We start from the raw sequence: 22,283 nt of genomic DNA, 5'->3' as shown, positions 1-22,283 counted from the left end.
TAAGAGGTTAAGTGACTTTTATTGCAATAAAAATGTCCAGCAAAGCCTGCTTCTACAGTGACAGGGAGAAAAACAAGCTTAAACAATTCTCAGGTAAGTTCAATGAACCAAAGGAATTTTCTAGAGGTGTTCCTGAATGTTAATCCTTTTTTTTTCTTGCAGGTCCAGATGTGCAGCCTCAAGCAGGCCTATTATCGACTGCAGCGGGCATTTAAAACTCAATTTATGCCACAGCTCTTGCGGGGGAGCTGCATCTTTGCCTTCTGATTACAAAGACCCAAATTTATTACATTTATACTTTCATTCTAAGATATTCGAGTCTGAATGTGTTGTAACAGCATCTTACAACAGTAACTTTTGATTCTAGCAAGAAGAAAAAAGGGAAACCAAAACAAGAAGCGCCATTTTTTACCTTCTAAACAATCATCATATCTTTATAGTGAAAATTCAGGAAACTTAAAGGCACAAAGACATCAGCAAGAAATGTTCTCATTGCATGAATGGATAACGACAAAACCCCTAATACCTCAGGGAGGTGTCATTATGGAAATACTGGCGCAATGATGCAACTGTGGGGGGTTCCTGCAGGTTTACAACATGCTTCTGGTTGAAGCAGAAAACCTCCTGTATCGGTTCCAATCACAACAAAAACATGACAGCGGTCAGACGAGCGCTCGATTAACACAACATTCACAGAGGATGCAGGAGTGGAAGCGACATGTATGCAAAGCTATCAACTGTATTTACACATTATGGGAAACACTGTTCCCGATAATAAAAAAAAACATCCACCTCTACAGTGAAATATGGAGGGCACTGCCTCCGATACGGACACATGCTGGTAGGCAAAAACTACCTTCTTCTTTGCCGCATTATGGAAAACACTGCTTCCGATAATGCTGTCAGGATGAGAAGTGCACACGAACCAAGGGACCAGCAGCGATGCTGAAACAGCAGAACCAATAGTTCTGAGTGTTGGGTCCAGGCCGTCGGTTGACACGTACACTTCTTTTAGCAGATGCTGCTTTTGTCATTTCGACAGTATAACTGTCATAATTATGGAAGGCACTGCTCCCGATAATTATATAGATTTAAAAAAGGCAATTAAAAGCTATTTATAGTGAACCCTGCCACTGATAAATAAATAACACAATAAATAAACGTACGGTGTCTGGTTCAGTGCCACATGTTTGAGACCTTCTTCCTTGCTTTCAGGGAAGGTCGACACATATTAGCTCTAAGGCCATGAGGTCAGCGACTCTGATTGGTTCAGCGCTCTTAACACCGCAGCTGATGTGGCGCACGTCTCCAGCTTCGAGGCAGATTATCCCAAATCTGCGGCTGTGTTCGGTGCGCCACAGCGGCTGCATCATTAAGTTAAAAAAGGACATTTCAGCACCTTCTGAAACTGATGAGCTGCTTTCTAAAATTAGAGCTGCCACCAGAAACCAGCTCAGGAATGAACATTTGGCTCCAGCAGCAAACAGCACGCATTGTAATCATTTTAGTAAACAGGTAGAAAGTCATTCGTTTGTGAATGTGCCTTTTGATGATGTAATTTTCTGAGCTTTAAGTGTTTTATGACCTATTAGGATGTTGAAAAAAGAAAATCCTGCTCTACATTCATCTCATTCATGGGGTAACACTATTACCTAGTAACGGCACATCGAGTGGCCAGGATGTTGTCATTAATAGCACCAAAGCATTCAACATTGGGGTTTTCAAGTGTCCCATGTAAATAGAAATAATACAGATGAAGCTCAAATCCAAATAATTACACAGGGGGGCTATGATAGATATTCACAATTTTTTTCAATTATTGATTTTAAAGATTGTGCAACAGCAGGTTGGTCACGCTTCCTGCTTGCAATGTGAGGGCCGGATTATGGATGGAGGTTGCAGCGTGAGTTTGGATTTAGATTTCATTATCCAGAGACCAGATGTCCCCCGCTAAGGAGTTGGCGCAGCCCTGGACGGTCCAGGTAGCTAGGGCGAACTGGTTGCGGAACAGGTCAGCATCCGCGTCGGGGTTGTCGTACTTCAGATCGTCGAGGTGTTTGAGGAGAGCTTTAAGAGTGTGGGGGCCCGAGCCGACCAGGATGTGGCGGAACGGGCTCTCTCTGGGGGAAACGTAGTGGGACAGCAAGTTGCGTTCCACCTGCAGGATAAAAGAAGGACGTTTAGATTTAAAATTGTTTGGTTATTAGTGAAATTTCAAGTGTTTTTATTAAAGTAACCGGACTGATCAGAAAAGCTAATATCACCAATGTTCTGAAGTGATTTAAAAGAACAGATTGGAGCCCAGATCATTAATGCTGTTCTGCAGAGATTCCCTATAGGACAAAATATCTGTCTTCGTCACAAACAATGGCCTCCAGAACATCATTAAGACTGATCCCCTCAACACCTTGGCTGCGCGTAAGTCGGACTCGTTTCCAGTGAGAGTTGGACTCCGCCATGGTTGCTCTTTGTCACCGACATTTTCTTTATGCAAATTAAAGAGTTCTGCGCTCTGATGCTGACCAGACTTTAGGAGGCCTTACCGTCATGATTCGGTCGTTGATGAGGCGACACATTTCAATGTCCTCCAGGTCACTGTTCTGGATGTCGGTCAGCAGGTTGTGAGCGGCACGGCTGTATGAACCCGTGGCCGAGATCAGCCACTTCACCGTCAGGGCTTTGGGCAAAAGCTCTGGTTTTATCTGGAAGAACCAAAACACAGAGCTCTGATGAGGCTAGAGCATGGGTTAAAGCAAAACTAATAAGTTTGACTGAAATTTTTTTCTAGTCAGCCCATATATTTCCGGGACCATGGACATAATGCCACATTAGTTCCCTCACTTACTTATTGTGCAAAGTCAACTTTAACCACATCTGGTAGTTTTACAATATGCAATGACCATTCCTGTCTCTGTACCACCTTTCAGCTTCAGAGCCTTGGTGTCTGCTTTCTTTTAAAGCAAGACAAATTTGGCGACAATTCATAATTAGTCAATATTTTGCTCAAGTCCAAGTATCACAACCTAACAATAGACAAATGCTATAGATAACAAAGGTAACCATGTATAAAGTATAATGGTGTTAGTAGGAAGAATTTTTGCTGTTTCTGGTTTAAATAAAAGCAATTCCAATACATTTTAAATCTTTGTGTTATATAATATTTTTAGGTAATTTAACAGAACTTCACATCGACCAGTGACTTGTGGCAAAATACAAAAACTGTGACCCAGACAAATACCACAGTAAATTTGTCTGAGTAAAATTTATTCAAACTAAAGAAAATTTGCTCAGAAAAGACAACATTTGGTCCCACTCAAAAAAATTGTCTTCAATTTGAATAAATTTTACTTAGACAAATTTACTATGCAGTTCCCATAAAGACAAATACGCCAGCAGTGAAATCGGTCACTTTAACCAATAATATCCCAACTCACCCGCTGAACTTCCCTGACTTTTCCATTGATCTTGGCCACATGGGAACGTATGACCTTGTAGTACTTCATCACATCCATCTGCAGCAGATGGTCGTGGACCAGCCTCAGAGCTATATGGCCAGCAAAGCGGCCCGCTGTCTCAGCCAGCTGAGGAACCTGGCTGGATGTGGCGATGTTCAGGTTGTCGGAGGTGTCCTGCAGTGTGCCAAAGAACTTGTAGCCCTGAGAGGGAAAACAGGAAGAGATATAAGGTGTCATCAGCTGCTGGTTTAAGGAACCATGGCTGGTTAAAAAAAATTGCAGAGAGGAGGACCACTTACTGAATTTTCAGTAGAGAATCTAAACGATATTGAGGAAATTCCAGAGAAGGCAAGGAAAGAATATGCAGCGTTATCCGGCTCCATTGGCTCCAGACTTAAAAAAAAAACAGCAAGAGGGAGGAAGATTAGAATAGACACAATAAATGTTGCATGTGTGTAAAACATGTTACTATGGACACAAGGATGTGATGGTATGTGTCTTTATCTAGAACACACTTACATATTTGACTCCCAGTTGCTCTTTGCAAATTGGTTCAAAAGAGTCAGATCTTTGTTTTTAACCTATTAGGGACAAAAATGTGCACATTAACTCTATATGTTTGAAAAACAAATTTATCATAAAAGCTAAATCTGCCAGATATATACCTCTTCTAGAGTCTTTTGAATCAAGGTGTGCAATAAGGGACTAGCTGCTACTTTAAATCCTTTCTGACCTAAAAAGAAGAAATTTAATTCAATAAAAGAGAAAATTCTGCCTTATATAGCATATATATCAATCAACAAACAGATATTTTCAGTTTTAAACAGAGTGGAGAGTACCTGTTACAATGCCATCCAGGTTGATGTAAGACACGGCTTTCGTGCTCAGAGAAGACAAATATCCCTACAAACACAGAAGTTTTAGACTGATGTAAAACGAGGATGGTATAAACAACAAGCAATATATTAAAGTGCTCTTACAAGAAATAAAACACAAACAGAGCGGCTCAGAAAAAATGTCCTGCACTTCTCACCTCCAACCACTCGGTGGCGCCAACACTTCCGTATTCTCCAGCACTCCAGCTAGCAAACACAATGCTCCTCCTCGGCTTAAACCCATCTGTCAACAAAGGTTACAGGTGTTTAGTTGTAGGGTGCTCCAGCGCCACATCTGGAGAGCATCTTCATGGCTTCTAAATGATCCCAGGAGCACAACAAGACATGTCGCTGTTCAGTGAGCCGATACTCACCGTTCTTCACCATATCTGCGATGGAGCGCGCCAGTTCAACCAGGACGGCGGTGCCAACAGTTGACGCTGCAAAGCCTGGACCCCATGCGTCCCTCTGGGCACCAATAACCACATATCGGTCTGGAAAAAGTCATAAAAGAGTTTTAATCCATGATCTCTTCCAAACACACATACTGATTTTTCTCTTTTCTTGAGTTTCACTCCCATTTTACCTGAATCGACAAATCCTTTGATGACGCCGAACACATTATGGATCTTCTTCTCAGCAAGGACGTTCTTGACCTCCACAGTGATGATGTCCCTCTCGTTTCCTAACTTGCTGTAACCTTCCCATTCGTCTGGCATTCTCTGACCCTCGAGTTGACTTTGGGGTCCACAGGGACATATTATTACAGAGTTAACGGACATCAATGTGCAAAACACAAACTCCAAGATTACTGAAAGATCAGTATGAGCGTTACCGGAGGATTTTGGTTGCCATGTCCTGTGTGATGGTCTGCGCCAGGATTCTGGGTAGGCCTGAAGACTCCACAGGAGGAAACTGAGTGTGGTTGAAAGAGGGAAAGCCTGGGGTATAAGGATCCCCTGAGCCCATGTGGACCTGTTGGAGACCCACAGGAAAAGGTTAAGAGATCTGATCTACTACTGTAATTGATATACATCCATCTTTCATAGAACCAGATACCGTCAGACCAATTAAACTAAACCTTCATGTTAAGACCAAATATTAACAGCCTATACATGACAGAACTACACACATCTGTGACATTTTAATGTGAAATTTTGTATTTAGCTTATAGTTAGGGTGGCTTAGGTTATCCTGAGCTATATCTGTAGTTACATTGCTATAGGTTTAAGTTGCTGGAGGATATGAAGATCTCTTCTTGTCTGCCAAGTTCTCCCACTGTTCCTCAATTTGTATTATTTGTTGTTATGTCAACTTTTAACTTTTTGTTTTCTTTTTTTCTCTTCATGGTAGTCACACCTGGTCTGGCATTCTGTTAGCTGTGACACCATCCAGGAGGGCAGATCATCTGCCACTACACTTTCTAACACAGAAAGGATTCCTGTGTTTTTTTTGTGTTTCTGCTCTATCTTCTCCCGTGTTGTAATACTAGACTATGAAACTAGTCCCAGTTAAGAAACTAAATATTATCTGCATTAAATAGGTGAAAGCTGCTGAGTAGGAGTCAGGAACAGGTCTAGGGAGCAGCGTGTGTTTGAGGAGGAGACAGAGTGCAGGTGGAGGGGCTTACTGCCCGATCGGATAGTCTGAGCGTAGTGGCTCAGAGACGGATCACAGCGTGAATTTTGGCGATGCTGCGTTATGGCCAACAAAAATGACTGATTCCGATCGAATAAATGTTGTGCGTTTAATGGCAAAAACGAAGCCTTACTCAGCAACGGAAAATGAACTGCCTGCAGATTCAGAGGGCAGAAAATTCCCAAAGTAACATATTCTAGCTCCTGCAATGGAAGGGAAAATTTGTTAGGGACTGGCTGATATACAGCAGGTCAAAAAAGGCCATATTCTGGCTGCCGTGCTGCTGTTCTCTTATGAAGAAAAGATCAACTAGTGAACTAAATTCAATAGATGGGTTGAAAATATAAAATGCCGAGATTTCCAGGGCATGAAGTATACAGTTAATTTGACTTTTTTTGGTTTGTGTGTGTGTGTGTGTGTGTGTGTGTGTGTGTGTGTGTGTGTGTGTGTGTGTGTGTGCACTTGTCTCTCTATACTTGTGTGGCTCAATCCCTGACGGAAGACCAACATTGTGTGGAGATTCTCAGTTGTGTGGACATTTTGCTGGTCCACACAAAAATAATCATCCAATAGGCTCCTTTGACCCTAAAAATTACCCTGTAAATTTTTTACAGGTGGACCCCAGTGAGATAGGAGTCACTGAAAAGTGTGTGAATGACTCTGCTCTAGATCACCCTCTAATGGAAACTCTCTTGCACTGCAACGAAATAAGTGGGATTTTCTGATTGGCTTGTGTTGGGAATTTTCTGATTGGCTTGTGTGGGGAATTTTCTGATTGGGCAGTTCTGATCATGTGACACCATACTTAGGATGCCACTCAGAAAAGGATTCAAAGCCAAGTCCATTTTATATTAAGAAGAGAGGATGCTTTTTATCTAATGTTTTACTTGTTTTACTTGTTGAGATTAGATCTATATGGAGTTAACAGATTTTTTTGCAAATGGATTTCTTTTTAAAATAAATAAATAAATAAATGAATAATATTAATAAAAATAATGATTATTAATAATAAATAATAATCATAATTACACATTTTAAAGGCAGTGGTCTATTTATAGTAGTATTTTAAAAGCTTGGCATCTAGTGTCAGTATTAAAAAATATTTAATTGACTTCCTGGTAATAATGACTTGAAACTTTTGAAAAAATATTTCCCACAACAAAAAGAAACAATTTCTGTTGAAAATAAACAACATTTTTGTAAAGACAATTATTGATTAAAAAATGACTGTTATATTCAGAGGGTCCTTTGCACATATGTAAGTTTTTTTACATGTTTATTTTCAATTTGTGTTATTGAAATAATCAACTTAGAAGATATTTTAATTTATTTCTCACAAAAATATTTATCTTTGGGTTGGAGATAATCATTAAAACTTGATTAAAAAATGACAACATTTATAATTTAATTTATATCCCCACAAGACAATATTGTAATGAGTTTTTAAAAAAAATAGTTTGTGGTTGCAAAAAAATATATCCCAGATATTTGTCACCAACATCTGATATTTATAAAATGTGATGAAAATGGGCAAAACAAGGTCAACTATTACATTTGTGAGGAATATTTTTCTAACCTTCAACTCTATTGCATTCTTCAGTCTATCTGGAGCCCCTCAGGCCGATTGCCCATCCCCAGAAAAAGGGAGATTTTGACCTTTTGGTGGAAAACAGAACTTTTTAAAGTTTTTTTTTTATCCCCCTTTCACAGTACTGCAGGTGCCCCAAGGTTTCCAGCTTATGCCTTAATAGAAGGCCTCAGAAGCCTGAATCGGCCATTCAGCGTTGGGTTCTGGCACGTAACAACTGGTTAAGGAGATACTGGTGGTCTCATTTTAACTGTCTGACCAGGCCCTTCGCAACAACACCAAGTATGTCCCAATCAGACTTTCATAGCCCAAGCAGCAAGATCAAACACACTACCATTTCTTGTATGTCAATGAAGCACAGCAGCACTGAACACTGACCATTTTGCGAGCTGTAGGGTGGAGTTAAAAGTTCATGCATGGGTCAGTTTTCTTGTCAGGTGTTCCCCTTTCAAAGGTGCCATGCATGAGTGCAACAAACTAACCTATGTGCAGAAGGAAGCAAATACAACTGTTTTACAAAATGGTGGATTTTTCCTCACAAATCCATTCAAAGTTATTGCAGTGCCCTAAATAAAACGCCCTTTGGGACAAATCAAGGCTTATGGTGGAAGGTAGGAGTGGCCTTTCAGGATATTGGTGGTCTTTTTTCGATCGTCGTATTGGGTTCTTTCCAACAGTGTTAAGCTCGGCTCAAAAGAATGCTCCAACGCTGAGAGGGCCCTCCAAACACACTCCCTTTTTGGACCTGTTCCCCTTAGAGTGTGTTTTCAGTTAACCTTTAAAACAGCTTTCTCCCAGCCCATGGAGCAGATAGAGAGCCCATATTCATAGAGCACCTTCCTCTTGCCACCTAAATCATGTGTGAAAGTTTTGGTAAGTCTATGTTAACTAGAATTTTCGCAGGTGTCTCTTTTTGCAGCAATACATCTTCTGGTGCTCCTTTAACCCTATTTGGATCTGCAAGGGTCGACATAATTGGTTGAGTTTGTCATAGAGGGCTGATTTTCAGAAATGTTGTTGTGGGTGAGAGACTAAGTGGATTTTGTGGCTTTGGTATCTCTGGGTCGTTTTAGCTGGGTATGACAGAGGCAAGAAAGGGCAAATAATTGAACCTTTGACACCTCATAATTCAAAGACACCATGTCTGAGCTAGGCCAAAATCGGTATGCAGCTTCCCCTGCAAAGCCCATACAGGCATGTAAAATACCAGTTCACAAGGAACTTCCTACAGCTACTTCTGGCTGGCAACATGCTAGCCGTTAGCCGCTAATGGGGTTATGTTCAACAACTCCTGGAGATGCCACTCCATGAGTTGGGTCAAAATCCTCTGCTGGGAACTGCCTCAAAAAGGAGGAAAACCCCAAAGGTCACGAAAGGTCAGTAATTAGATTTGCCTCCTTCAGCCACGTAGACTCACAGAATCTGGCTGCAAAACTCAACATTTAACTAAAAAGTGGTGTAGTGTCATTCCACACAGGTTGGTGTCACAGTGGAGCCTGGGTGGGTCATTGCTTGGGCGTCCGCCTGGTCTTAATGGGGTCAGAGGCCCAAAGGCAGTCTCAATCTGACATTGAAGGAACCCTTATTCAACCTCCTCTGCATGTACCTGTGGTCTATCTGGAGCCCATCAGGCTGGTCGCCCATCCCCCCTTTCACAGTACTGCAGGTGCCCCAAGGTTTCCAGCTTATGCCTTAACAGAAGGCCTCAGAAGCCTGAATCGGCCATTTAGGGTTGGGTTTTGGCACTTAGCAACTGGTTACGGAGATACTGGTGGTCTCATTTTAACTGTCTGATCAGGCCCTTCGCAACAACACCAAGTATATCCCAATCGGACTTTCATAGCCCAAGCAGCAAGATCAAACACACTACCATTTCTTGTATGTCAATGAAGTACAGCAGCACTGAACACTGACCATTTTGCGAGCTGTAGGGTGGAGTTAAAAGTTCATGCATGGGTCAGTTTTCTTGTCAGGTATTCCCCTTTCAAAGGTGCCATGCATGAGTGCAACAAACTAACCTATGTGCAGATGGAAGGAAAAACAACTGTTTTGCAAATGTGATTTTCAGAAATGTTGTTGTGGGTGAGAGACTAAGTGGATTTTGTGGCTTTGGTATCTCTGGATCGTTTTAGCTGGGTATGACAGAGGCAAGAAAGGGCAAATAATTGAACCTTTGACACCTCATAATTCAAAGACACCATGTCTGAGCTAGGCCAAAATCGGTATGCAGCTTCCCCTGCAAAGCCCATACAGGCATGTAAAATACCAGTTCACAAGGAACTTCCTACAGCTACTTCTGGCTGGCAACATGCTAGCCGTTAGCCGCTAATGGGGTTATGTTCAACAACTCCTGGAGATGCCACTCCATGAGTTGGGTCAAAATCCTCTGCTGGGAACTGCCTCAAAAAGGAGGAAAACCCCAAAGGTCACGAAAGGTCAGTAATTAGATTTGCCTCCTTCAGCCACGTAGACTCACAGAATCTGGCTGCAAAACTCAACATTTAACTAAAAAGTGGTGTAGTGTCATTCCACACAGGTTGGTGTCACAGTGGAGCCTGGGTGGGTCATTGTTCTGGTGTCCGCCATGTCCTAATGGGGTCAGAGGCCCAAAGGCAGTCTCACTCTGACATTGAGGGAACCCTTATTCAACCTCCTCTGCATGTCGCTGTGGTCTATCTAGAGCTCATCAGGCTGGTTGCCCATCCAAAAAAGGATGATTTTGACCTTTTGGTGGATAACAGAACTTTTTTAAGTTTTTTTATCCCACTTTAACAGTACTGCAGGCGCCCCAAATTTTCCAGTATATGCCTTAATAGAAGGCCTTAGAAGCCTGAATCGGCCATTCAGGGTTGGGTTCTGGCACTTAGCAACTGGTTAAGGAGATACTGGTGGTCTCATTTTAACTGTCTGATCAGGCCCTTCGCAACAACACCAAGTATGTCCCAATCGGACTTTCATAGCCCAAGCAGCAAGATCAAACACACTACCATTTCTTGTATGTCAATGAAGCACAGCAGCACTGAACACTGACCATTTTGCGAGCTGTAGGGTGGAGTTAAAAGTTCATGCATGGGTCAGTTTTCTTGTCAGGTGTTCCCCTTTCAAAGGTGCCATGCATGAGTGCAACAAACTAACCTATGTGCAAATGGAAGGAAAAACAACTGTTTTGCAAAATGGTGGATTTTTCTTCACAACTCCATTCAAAGTTATTGCAGTGCCCTAAAGAAAACGACCTTTGGGACCAATTAAGGCTTATGGTGGAAGGTAGGAGTGGCCTTTCAGAACATTGGTGGTCTTTTTTCGATCGTCTTATTGGATTCTTTCCAACAGTGTTAAGTTTGGCTCAAAAGAATGCTCCAACTCTGAGACGGCCCTCCAAACACTCTCCCTTTTTGGACCTGTTCTCCTTGGAGTGTGTTTTCAGTTAACTTTTAAACAGCTCTCCCCCAACCCATTGTGCAGATAGAGACCCCATATTCATAGAGTGCCTTCCTCTTGCAACCTAAATCATGTGTGACAGTTTTGGTAAGTCTACATTAAGTGGAATTTTCGCAGGTGTCTTTTTTGCAGCAATATATCTTCTGGTGCTCCTTTAACCCTACTTGGATCTGTAAGGTTTGACAGACTTGGCTGAGTTTGTCATAGAAGGTTTATTTTCAGAAATGTTGTTGTGGGTGAGAGACTAAGTGGATTCTGTGGCTTTGGTATCTCTGGGTCGTTTTAGCTGGGCATGACAGAGGCAAGAAAGGCCAAATAATTGAACCTTTGACACCTCATAATTCAAAGACACCATGTCTGAGCAAGGCCAAAATCGGTATGCAGCTTCCCCGGCAAAGCCCCTACAAACATGTAAAATACCAGCTCTCAAGGAACTTCCTACAGCTACTTCTGGCTGGCAACATGCTAGCCGTTAGCCGCTAATGGGGTTATGTTCAACAACTCCTGGAGATGCCACTCCATGAGTTGGGTCGAAATCCTTTGCTGGGAACTACCTCAAAAAGGAGGGAAACCCCAAAGGTCACGAAAGGTCAGCAATTAGATTGGCCTCCTTCAGCCACGTAGACTCACAGAATCTGGCTGCAAAACTCAACATTTAACTAAAAAGTGGTGTAGTGTCATTCCACACAGGTTGGTGTCACAGTGGAGCCTGGGTGGGTCATTGCTCCGGTGTCAGCCATGTCCTAATGGGGTCAGAGGCCCAAAGGCAGTCTCACTCTGACATTGAGGGAACACTTATTCAACCTCCTCTGCATGTCGCTGTGGTCTATCTAGAGCTCGTCATGCTTGTCGCCCATCCCCCTTTCACAGTACTGCAGGTGCCCCAAGGTTTCCAGCTTATGCCTTAATAGAAGGCCTCAGAAGCCTGAATCGGCCATTTAGCGTTAGGTTTTGGCACTAAGCAACTGGTTAAGGAGATACTGGTGCTTTCATTTTAACTGTCTGATCAGGCTCTTCGCAACAACACCAAGTATGTCCCAATCGGACTTTCATAGCCCAAGCAGCAAGGTTAAACACAGTACCATTTCTTGTATCTCAGTGAAGCACAGCAGCTTTGAAGATGGATGATTTTGCGGGCTGTAGGATGTATTTGAGTCTGGGTTGATTATCTTTGGAGCCTATTAGCTGTTCTTGAGGAGTAGTTCCCCTAATAAACCTAATATTTATATCCATTGCTCACTTAAAGTACAATAATGTTGTGCAGCAATGTTAGGAATATATTATTACCTAGTAGATGCCTAAAACCAGATAAAACATTTATTTTAAGAACAGGCAGAAATAAAATACAAAGTTTAAAATGTCTTAGTTCTGAATGGACTTAATTATTTTTGTGTAGTGGGGGAAATCACACTGAAATGTAGCGGAGGCTGAGGTCCAAGAGATGAGCTAAAACAAACTCTCTTTGGATTAAGATTATCAGATGTTTTTCTTCTTTTTTTTACAACCAATTTTTTGCATCTGTAGTTTATTTCAATTAAGTAATCTTACACATGTAATATGATGTGCATGCATTTATATCAATGTTTACACACAATATTATTTAACAAGCCACTCCTAAAAGTTACATACCCAAAGAAATAAACTGTGTAGTTATTACATCTTTAAAATCAAGTTACTGTGACTTATAATGTCTTCCATTTCGATTTAGATTTTAGCAGACCACAGAAAAGTGTAAGGGAGGGGGAGGGGAGCCTTCAGTTGAACACCTGCACTGCTGACCTTTCAACAAGCCTAGTTGAATTCATGGGAAATGGGAATCTGTTAAACTAATACAAAATGGATCTATGCAATGTCTTTAAATGATTCTGCATCATGTAAAAAACATGTCTAAAATTCTAGTTCAACAAGATAAGATGTTAGTAAAACTAGTTGTTGTTTTTTTTAAAATAAATTTTCTTCCAACAAGCACATTTGCCAGTAGAACTAAACATTCGTACAGGTCTTAAACGCATCTCAAGAAATGTATCAAAAGTCACTTGCAGCATGAGCACGCAGAAACAGGAGCCAGGTCAAGAAACAAGTCTTGTAATCGGAGATAACAGCATTTTCCGAAATCTTGGGAAACATCATAGAAGGTATGATTTGTTTTATTTACATATCAAACCTGTTGTTGCTTTCTGCTAATAAGACAGGGAGGGTTGCTTTGTAAAGCAGTTCATATGATGTGATTTTTACACCCACAGCCCTGCAGTGTCTGTTGTTCTAAATACTACTCTGCAATAAAAACAATGCAGTAGAAAAGCTTAATACTGTAGTGGTGTGCTATGTTGAATTTGTGTAGAGCTCCACTTGCTTTCTGAATTAGGCTAATCAGATGCTAACTGTGCTGAGTGCACCGGGAGTTGAGGCTTCATTTACAGCTTTGGCAGCTTGAAGTGCTACAAACATGTATATACTATATTGTTTTTAAGGGTGTAAATGTATTTTTTAATACCTGCTGTGAATAACCTTAAGTGCTGTGCATGTTTTGTTAAACATAATCAACATTTACTCAACCATAGACTTTGTACATTTTGGCTTTTGAAAGCTGCTGCAAAAATGTGTTTTATTCATATTAAAAATATATGATATGATATAAATATGATATTTATATGAAAGAGTTTATTTCTGTTTTTATATTTATGCAATGGTTTTCTCTGCAGATAATGATCAGCAAAACAAAGGAAGGATGAGGGAAGGAAAGGGTATGTTTACTTTTTCTATATTGTTATTATTATTTTTTTAATTTATTTTCACAACAAAATATAAAAAACAGAATCCTGTTTCACTAAAAGAGAAGAAAATGTGATGGACAACTGCCAAAAAACCCTCAAGGGGCTTAATGAGTGGCAGTCTCCATAATAACAAATATATTTCAAGAAGAAAAAGAGAAAAAAACAACAACAACAAACAACAACATTTCAATATATAAAACAGTTAAACATTTAATTTAGACCACAAATCTATATGGAAAATTCAGACAACTAAGTAGCAGCAACTTTCCTCTCCGTTTAAATTCTTCTTTAGAAAGATCTGTCAGTGATGTGGGAAGACTGTTCCATATCATTGATCCTCTGTATAATAACTGTGTTTGAGTTGTACAAGAGTAAGGAGGCCTGATAAGACAACTACTACGAGTTGGATACTGGTGAAATTCATTATTAAAAGTAAAAATATTACAAAAGTGCTGAGGAAGTAACTTTTTTATAGACCTATAAACGAATAAAGCTATTTGAAGTTGATTCACTTGATAAACACTAAGAATACTTGCCCGAGCAAACAGTGGTTGTGAGGGGTGTCTACGATTTACACAAAATATTAGCCTTAAAGCTCGCTTCTGAAGTCGAAAAACAGATTCCAGTTTAGTTGGGTGGGTACTAGCCCAACCAACATTACAGTAATTGATATATGGATATAACATTGAATAATATAACATAATTGCAACTTTTTTGTTAATCAGGTGACAGATTTTTCCTAGTATACCGACCACTTTGGCTAGTTTTGTACTTATGGCACTAATGTGGGGTTTCCAGGATAAAGAATCATCTAGAATAACACCAAGGAAACGAGCAGATCTAACATTAATAGAAATATTATCAATTTGAATTTTCAATTGGAGGTTTAAACGTATCAAACTTATAACCAAAAAATATATAACTTGTTTTTTTATGTTAAGTGACAATTTGTTGGACTTGAACCAATAGGATAACTTGTCAAGTTCTTCATTAACTACCTTTATTCAAAATTCAGGATTTTTATGGGAGTAATACACACTTGTATCATCTGCAAATAAGATTTTAGAAAGTTTATCTGAAACATTAGGGAGGTCTTTAACATATATTAAAAATAACAAGGGACCAAATATGGCCTCCTTATGGTAAACCGCACTAAAGAGTATATGAACTATAGAACATAGAACTTTACATTAGTGTTGCCAAATAAAATTTTATTCTTGCTTAACTCTTTTCTCTGTGCTGTTTGTCACAGCTTGCAACATTTTGCATTTTTGACATACTCTCACCTACCTCTTATGATACCTCTGAACACAGCCATTATTGTCTAAAATGCTGGCAGCCATCTCTGAGCACACCCTTAAGTGAAAATGTCCAAACTGTTCCCAAAGTGTCAATATTTAGTGTGACTATTATTTTTCTACCAATGCTTTTGCATGGATTTCATTAGAGCTTCACATGTTTCCACTGGAATCCTTTTTCACTCTTCTGTGATAACATCCCGTTACCCTCAGTCTCTTCTAGCAAGGCAGTGGTCATCTTGTGAGTGTGTAAAGCGTAGTTATGTTTGAATACTGCTCTGCAGTTCAGTTTCCACAGTGAGGAAATCATCCTCTACTTCAGAAATGTCACAGTACATGTTCCCTAAAATAACTTTGGTTCTCTACAGCCAGCAGCACCCATACAGCCCAAAACATGACACTACCACAACTGTGCTTAACTGTAGGCAACATACACTTTCTTTCCAGGGCTGTAAAGTACCATCCAATGAATTCTTTGTGACTCAATTTGGTCATTGGTGTTGCCAGATACTTATTTGGGTGGTAGATGCCTCAGTAAACAAGCTCTGTGCCCAAGGTACAAAACAACCCCCCCCCCCCCCCCCCCCCCAAAAAAAAAGCAGCAGGGGCTCTTGAGAGTGTTCAGTGTAATTGTAGGTTTTACTCTGGTGTCCTCAGTAAAACCTAACGTGAACTGTGATTTGTGATTTTTTTTTCAAAGTAGTAGTTTTTGCGATCACCAAATTTCTCTACCTGAAATGAAACATGATGCACTTTTCAGACATTGATCATTGCATTAATCTCTGGACACTGTTGCAACAGGTCTTTAAAAGTGGGACGTGTGAAATGAGAGAGGAGCATTAGTTAGAACTTTTATATTATGGACATATACAAGTTCTAACTAATGCTCCTCTCTCATTTCACACAATTTCAAAGTTTTGTAAATTCCTACAGAACAAATTTGCTACACAGGTTTATTTCTTTAATGTCTTTTAAACATAGGGGTGTTAAGGTGACAGGCATGTTCTTTTGTTCTAGAATTTGATGCAGTGACCCTAAGATCTCCAAGTGAGAACCAAGGAGAACCATCAAAGCAGTCTAAGCAGGCAGGAAAAACTGGTAAGCTTTTTTATTTAAACTATTGGATTCTTTGTTTTGATAATCCTTAATGCATTTTTTTTATTGGATTTCCCTTTTTGTAATATTAAAGTATGAAACCGAAATGAGTTTTTTTTAATAAGTCCAGTCATATGAGAACTGAATTGGAGTCATCAGCCTTTAGCTGGTGTTCTAATTTATTTTTTTTGTGATATCAGTGAGACTTCAGAGATATGTTCCTTCTGATATACTGACAGTCCAGTGGCAAAATATCAAATGCTTTTTTTTCCAAGTAGCGGCAGTGGAAATTGTCCCAAAACGGGGTTTTACTAGTTCACCAGTCTGACAGAAATAATCCACAGTGATTTGTAAAACTTGCAAGGAACCGGTAAAAACAAAGTCTGGTAACGCAACCAACTTGTTTCATTACGTAAGCTGCTCACACCCGCAGCAGCGCGAGCTGTTTTAGCCCCGCCCCGCTCCGCGTCATCTTCGGAGAAATCTTACGGAGCTTCTTCCCAAACAAAGCAGGTATAGCAGCTAAACTGAGCTCCCTTCTTTGTGATAAAATGGTATTGGTGTATTTATTTTGGTAATTTTACTGGTCACTTTAGTTTATTCTTTGTCAGTATTTAATAACATAACTCAGGTCTCGTAAGTTATTTTTCTTAAAAAATATCTGTTATGGTTAAAGTTGGTTAAAAAAGATTTAATTGAAATTCTGTGTCTGTGTTCTTTATTAAAATGAAATCATTTAGCAATATCATAAAATATCCAGGCAGAGCTGCACATAAAATATGATATTAAATATTTTCAATAATTATCGATATCGATCAATATGCATTTTTTATCGATAAACTTTTTTTCTATATCGTTCAGCCCTAGTACAACAGTTACTATTGAATTAGCTTGTAAAGCGCAGTGCCTCACCGCACAGAGACATCACAGGATGTGATGTCAGGTGGACATTTTTCCCCAAATATGGGCAATAATGGCCGCCCCCCCTACACAGTGATCAAGACGACAATTTATGCTTTTATTTTCTTATTGATTAACGCTAAATTCATTTAATCACCACGGGCGTATTAGTTTGAGGTATAGTTAATGATCCACTGATTTTCCCTTGTTGACTGGACTGGTCCTTTAAAAAAACTTATAATAGAAATTTCATGAATTTGATATATCACAAGCAGTTGGACATAAAAATATAATGATGCTCAAGGGCCCAGTTTTTGTCTCTCTATGCACTAAAAATTTTGTTATGTGCTTAAAGACAGCAGAGTGAGAAGAACTGGGCATTTTGCCCCCAGAAGCCCAAGTTTAGAACAACCTATTACCCATTTTCCATTCATGGTTCCAGCAGTACATGGCTCCACTGAGCTCGGCAGACTGCTGCGGTTCATATGCAATTAAACTTGCATATGAACCTTTTCTAGAGAGTTGGGGTCTCTGGTATGCCCAAGTGGGAGGTTCTTGTTGTGTGGAAGGAGTTTGTGTGAGATATTATTGGTTAGTTTGACTATTGTCATTGATTGGTTGTATTGACTTGCCATGTTAGGTACACTGAAATGTAATTTAACTAATAATGTAATTTAATGTATGACAAACATGCAAACAAATAAGAGATCAGGTAGAATGCAATCACGTTTTCACACCAATGTATGGTAAAATGGTCATTTTGGCTGTAAATTAATCTATTGCTACCTTAATGTTTAAACTGATAAAATCATTGTGTCGAGATTGAGGTTTGGTATAATGGTTAAGAATTTAGATGACAAACCTTTGTTAATACATTGATGTAATGTAAATATTACCTACAATGCAAAAAATGCTAAAATGGTTTGAAGTATATTCTTTATTTGTGTTGCAGGCAAAGATCAGGATGTGGATAGACCAGCTATTGAACCTACATCTCATCGATGGCTTTGGAGTAAGGCCGAAAAGGCAGCAGTATGGCAACAGCTTTGCCAATATGTAACCTTAGAGAGTTCCTGGTAAAGAACCATGTCTTGAAGTACTTAAAGTTGAGCCTGCACTGAGAAGCCAAACTTGGAAAGACATAAAAAACAAGTTTACAATACTATTACTGTTCAAAAGCCGAAAAAACATTCTACATTAGATATGGTCAATCTTACATTGTTTGGTTAAAACTACAAAAGAAGTTGTAAGCAGTGCATATTTGGCAATGGTCCTTTGCCTAGTGTTTGGACAGCAGCAAAAATATGTATTTTTGTTCCATAAACAAATAAAATAGTTTGCATTCGGTCTCCACATTGTGTTCTTTAGTATTTAAAATGTTTATCTTAGTTCACAAAGCCTGTATAATGTAGTTAAATTGGCACTACTATATCTTTAAAGGACAGTATATGTGAGAAGATATGATGCCGGGGGTTAAGGAAAAAAAAAATTAATTATTAGAAGCTTAGAATGGCTTTTTTGATGAAATAAAGCTTGGCTGTTGGTGAGAAAAAACACACCCAAATCTACCTGGCAACAACAACTGGTCCACACAAGTCCACAAGAAAAAGATTTATTTTATTTTGAGCTTTTGGTTATCTAAGGTCACATTCTGAATCTACATTTTTTTCTAGAGGTGGCAATGTGTTTTGCACTGTTCTATATGCAGTGGAAGTAGTGGTCCACACAATGAACTATGAGGACGGAGTCCACACAATGTATTAAAGACATGTATGTGTGTGTGTGTGTGTGTGTGTGTGTGTGTGTGTGTGTGTGTGTGTGTGTGTGGTGGCGGCAGGTGTAGGTGGGGGCCCCAAAAAGACTGCGTTGTCCCGGGCCCTAGCAAAGCTGTCAGCTGGCCTGCCTGCAGGTGTATCTATCAGCAGGTTTACCACTTCCTGTAGGTTCACTAAGCCTGGTTTATCACTTCACCATGTTCTTAGTATACACCCCAAAAAAAATATGGTACATCCTTCAATCAAACTCAAACCACGCCCATATTTCACGCCTGTCAAAAAGTGACAACCGGAAGTCCCGCCTTCCACTTCCGGCGGAAGTCCCGCCTTTCTTAACCGGATGTCCCGCCTTCTACTGTCCCTGTATGTTCCACTTTCTACCTCCAGGGGTCGCTGTCCCGGCCCTCGGAAACCCCCTCCCTTCGACCGCGCTTAAAATATTATTATTTTTAATTATTATATCAATTATAGTTATATATTTATTATTGTTTTTAATCATTTTAATTATGTAATTCATTTATGCATTATCTCCATGGTCAGGGGATGTGTTTTTTCTGGGGTTTTCTTATAACCAAACGTTATGATGGAATTTGGGTTTGACAACCTTTGTTTTATTTTTGTGTGTGTGTGTGTGTATGTGTATGTATGTGTTTACTCTGAGAATAAAACTTAAAGTCTGAAAAGTCTGTTTTACATTGCAGTATTTCACGCTGCAGTATCCAGGCACATTCCTCCTTCCATAGTCAAGTCTCCATTCCGGCACTTCCAACTCTCCATACATCCCAGTCTCCGCGCGTGGTTCAGCTAATAACAGCAGCAAGATAGGTTCTCTCTTCACTTTCTCGCTCTAAGCAGTCGTTAAGCTCTTAACTTAAAAGCATTTTACAGAGCGGACCAGATTCTACGCGGCACATCTAAAAAGCAGAGAAATCCGACAGCTCTCCTCAGGACACTGAATTGAATGTGAGCGGTTCAGCTGGTCTGTTAGGGGAGGAGTTTTGCTCCGCTAGCCCGCACCGCTAGTTCCAGACACCGCTGCATCTTTTGCAATCCACATCAGATCAAAGTTTATTCGGTCAGACTTTCGAGACGGCATGGTCAGTTTAAACCCAGCATAATCCTTCCTGTCTGTAGAATTCAAAGGATGGTTTTCCGCCCCACACAGATTAAGTGTTGTAACAAGCACCGTTTCGGGTGGCGAGACGGGCGGGGACCGTGACGAGAAAAGATTGCGCCTTTTCCAATCAACATTGCCCAGGAAGCGCCTTATTCAGACAATTTTTAAACCCAGCGGGACACATCCTGCCGTCTGTAGAATTCAAAGGATGTTTTTCCGCCCTGCGCCGTGCAAGATGCTATTTCAAACACCTATACGGGCGGTGAGACTAGGCGGGGTCGGGACGAAACAATCTGTAAACGATGCTGAGGAGATGGTCGATTATGCTAGTGTACAGCTATCACGACATCCAGGCCTAGTAAACATGTCACTGGCGGGGTTTAACGATCGGACGATGTGGCTATTGTTTCGGCTACCTGGGGGTACCTGCGTGAATCCCGCCCTCAATTCAAACCTTTGCTATAAGGCGTCCAGTGAACACCCCTTTCAGAGACACAGGCGGCTTAAACGTGCATCATGTCCGGAGGTCGTTCTTCATCAGTTGCAGCAGCCCAGGTCCATAATGCGGCATTGACACTGACCCAGGAGTTCAACAAGATTTTCAAAGGTAAGTTACTGCTTTCATTTTATCTTTATAAGGTATTTTTAACGGAGTTTTATTATCTGCTGGCTGGCTGGCGGGGCTTTGTGTGTTGAAGCGGGTAACTACAGGCCCAGACCTCTCAACTTTTATCAAAAGTTAAGAGTGAGATTATGCTAATTTGGGGGCGGGGCTTGTTTGGGGCGGGGCTAACCGGACCCTGGAAGAGCCGGTGGAGTCAACTCCATCTCATTTTTATCCCACCAGACAATGAAGTAGACATGTATTACTTGTGTTAAAAAGAGAAAGAGACGTATTAATACTTTATTGTTCAGTTAATGGATTAAGACATAAAAAAATACACAATTGTTCAAATAATACTGAATAAAATTAAGTAGTTTTAAGTTATTGACCAAATTATTACACTGTTACACATTCATCTATGGGTTGTTTATCATTGTAAATCTATAACCTGATTGGTGCAACAGGCTGAGTTTCATCAAGCCTTTATGGTCAACAACTTCCCCTCAGCAGCAACACTGAAGCACACAGAGGTTCCCGCTGCGTCTTTACGCACGATCCAGCTGCTGATGTCTCCCTCTTTTCAGATCAATGCACTTCTAGACTGTTACAGTTTATAACATTCTCATCACCTTTCACAGCGACAGGTTTCTCAGTCAGTCGCCGCGCTGATCAGACGACTCTCTATTGCTCTCGTCAGTGCGCTCTGGGCGGTGCGGTGGGCGGATTTTACCCCCGTGCGCTGCGTGCGACGGATAAACAGCGGGGAAAATGCATAACTAAATACTGTAAAGGGGTCCTATAAAGGGAACAGGGGTACTGGCAGGTCTGAGATGAAGCCCTTGATCTTACAAGTTCTTTAAAATGACCCTTAAAAGTGCGCACCTGAATTAAAGCGCGAGGCAGCACGCCCACCGAAGCGCCACTGATTCGTTGTTAAAAATAAAATAGCATGAAATACAGCTACTAACTCTCCTATTGACTTTAACTGGCACACGTTGCTACCGATGTGAGGACATTAAACGCAGTGATTCACGTTTTGAATGCTGAACGGTAATAAAAGCACCTGCTCCGAGGGAAAGGAGGGGGAGAGGAGCAAGCGCGGAGGCACAGAAATACGGTGCATGTAGTTAAAAATGCAGAATTAATAAAAACTAAACTTATAAACAGACTAAGTGGCTTTTTAAACTGCATCTGGTTAGCAGAACTGTTTTATGATACAGCGTGCAGCCATGACTGGTTCTGAATGGAACGGTCATCTTGCAGCAGCTCTCCCCCCGCCCCCTCCCCTCCTGTGTACGCGGTACAGGACCTTACCGGCTCACTTTCACCACTGTTAAGACTAAAATTATTCATAACTCTGATCACTCTTCCTGCTGCTCTGTTAACACAAACTGCAGCAGGAATTACTGATGGCCACAAGCTGTGAAAGAAGCCGAAACAGCTCAGCAGAAGTTTTGTCGTCCGCAGCCCAGAGGGGCTTTGTGATTTTTATGCGTGAGAAATTCCATGTTTGCGTGTGAAATGTCATGTGTTGCGTGTGAGCGTGTGAAGTCAGTGAAATGCGTGTGTCACACGGTCAATGCGTGAGAGTTGAGAGCTATGTACAGGCCTCTGCTGTTTTAAGGGTTTTAGCACGAATTCAGAGGTAAAAAGCTGTGTTTAGCACAAGGGCTAGCACTTTTATTGTTCAAGTTACCTGTTTTTATTGCTATGTGTTTCATTGTTT

The 22,283-nt window shown here is 40.5% G+C and overlaps 1 protein-coding gene and 1 long non-coding RNA gene across 2 annotated transcripts in view; one reads left to right on the top strand and one right to left on the bottom strand.

The window, feature by feature from the left end:
• LOC118563400 (transferrin receptor protein 1-like) overlaps positions 1-22,283 on the bottom strand; it is a 40,217-nt gene continuing 17,934 nt past the window's right edge. Inside the window, exons 7-17 of the mRNA XM_036137962.1 lie at positions 5,166-5,305; positions 4,917-5,068; positions 4,705-4,824; positions 4,489-4,574; positions 4,295-4,358; positions 4,121-4,188; positions 3,975-4,036; positions 3,755-3,848; positions 3,435-3,656; positions 2,544-2,702; positions 1-2,158 (exon numbers count right to left, since the gene is read on the bottom strand). Coding sequence (XP_035993855.1) covers positions 1,916-2,158; positions 2,544-2,702; positions 3,435-3,656; positions 3,755-3,848; positions 3,975-4,036; positions 4,121-4,188; positions 4,295-4,358; positions 4,489-4,574; positions 4,705-4,824; positions 4,917-5,068; positions 5,166-5,305 — 1,410 coding nt within the window. The 3' untranslated portion in view covers positions 1-1,915. The remainder of the gene's footprint in view (positions 2,159-2,543; positions 2,703-3,434; positions 3,657-3,754; positions 3,849-3,974; positions 4,037-4,120; positions 4,189-4,294; positions 4,359-4,488; positions 4,575-4,704; positions 4,825-4,916; positions 5,069-5,165; positions 5,306-22,283) is intronic.
• Positions 13,041-18,408, top strand: LOC118563402. The gene is made up of 4 exons (XR_004931204.1): positions 13,041-13,129; positions 13,697-13,738; positions 16,096-16,164; positions 18,014-18,408. It is a non-coding gene; the product is annotated as an uncharacterized LOC118563402 (long non-coding RNA).

This window comes from Fundulus heteroclitus, chromosome 6 (genome assembly GCF_011125445.2).
Source record: "Fundulus heteroclitus isolate FHET01 chromosome 6, MU-UCD_Fhet_4.1, whole genome shotgun sequence".
Taxonomy (NCBI): Eukaryota; Metazoa; Chordata; class Actinopteri; order Cyprinodontiformes; family Fundulidae; genus Fundulus; species Fundulus heteroclitus.
The sequence above is the reverse complement of the archived record's forward strand: the minus strand, read 5'-3'. Positions and strand labels throughout refer to the sequence as shown.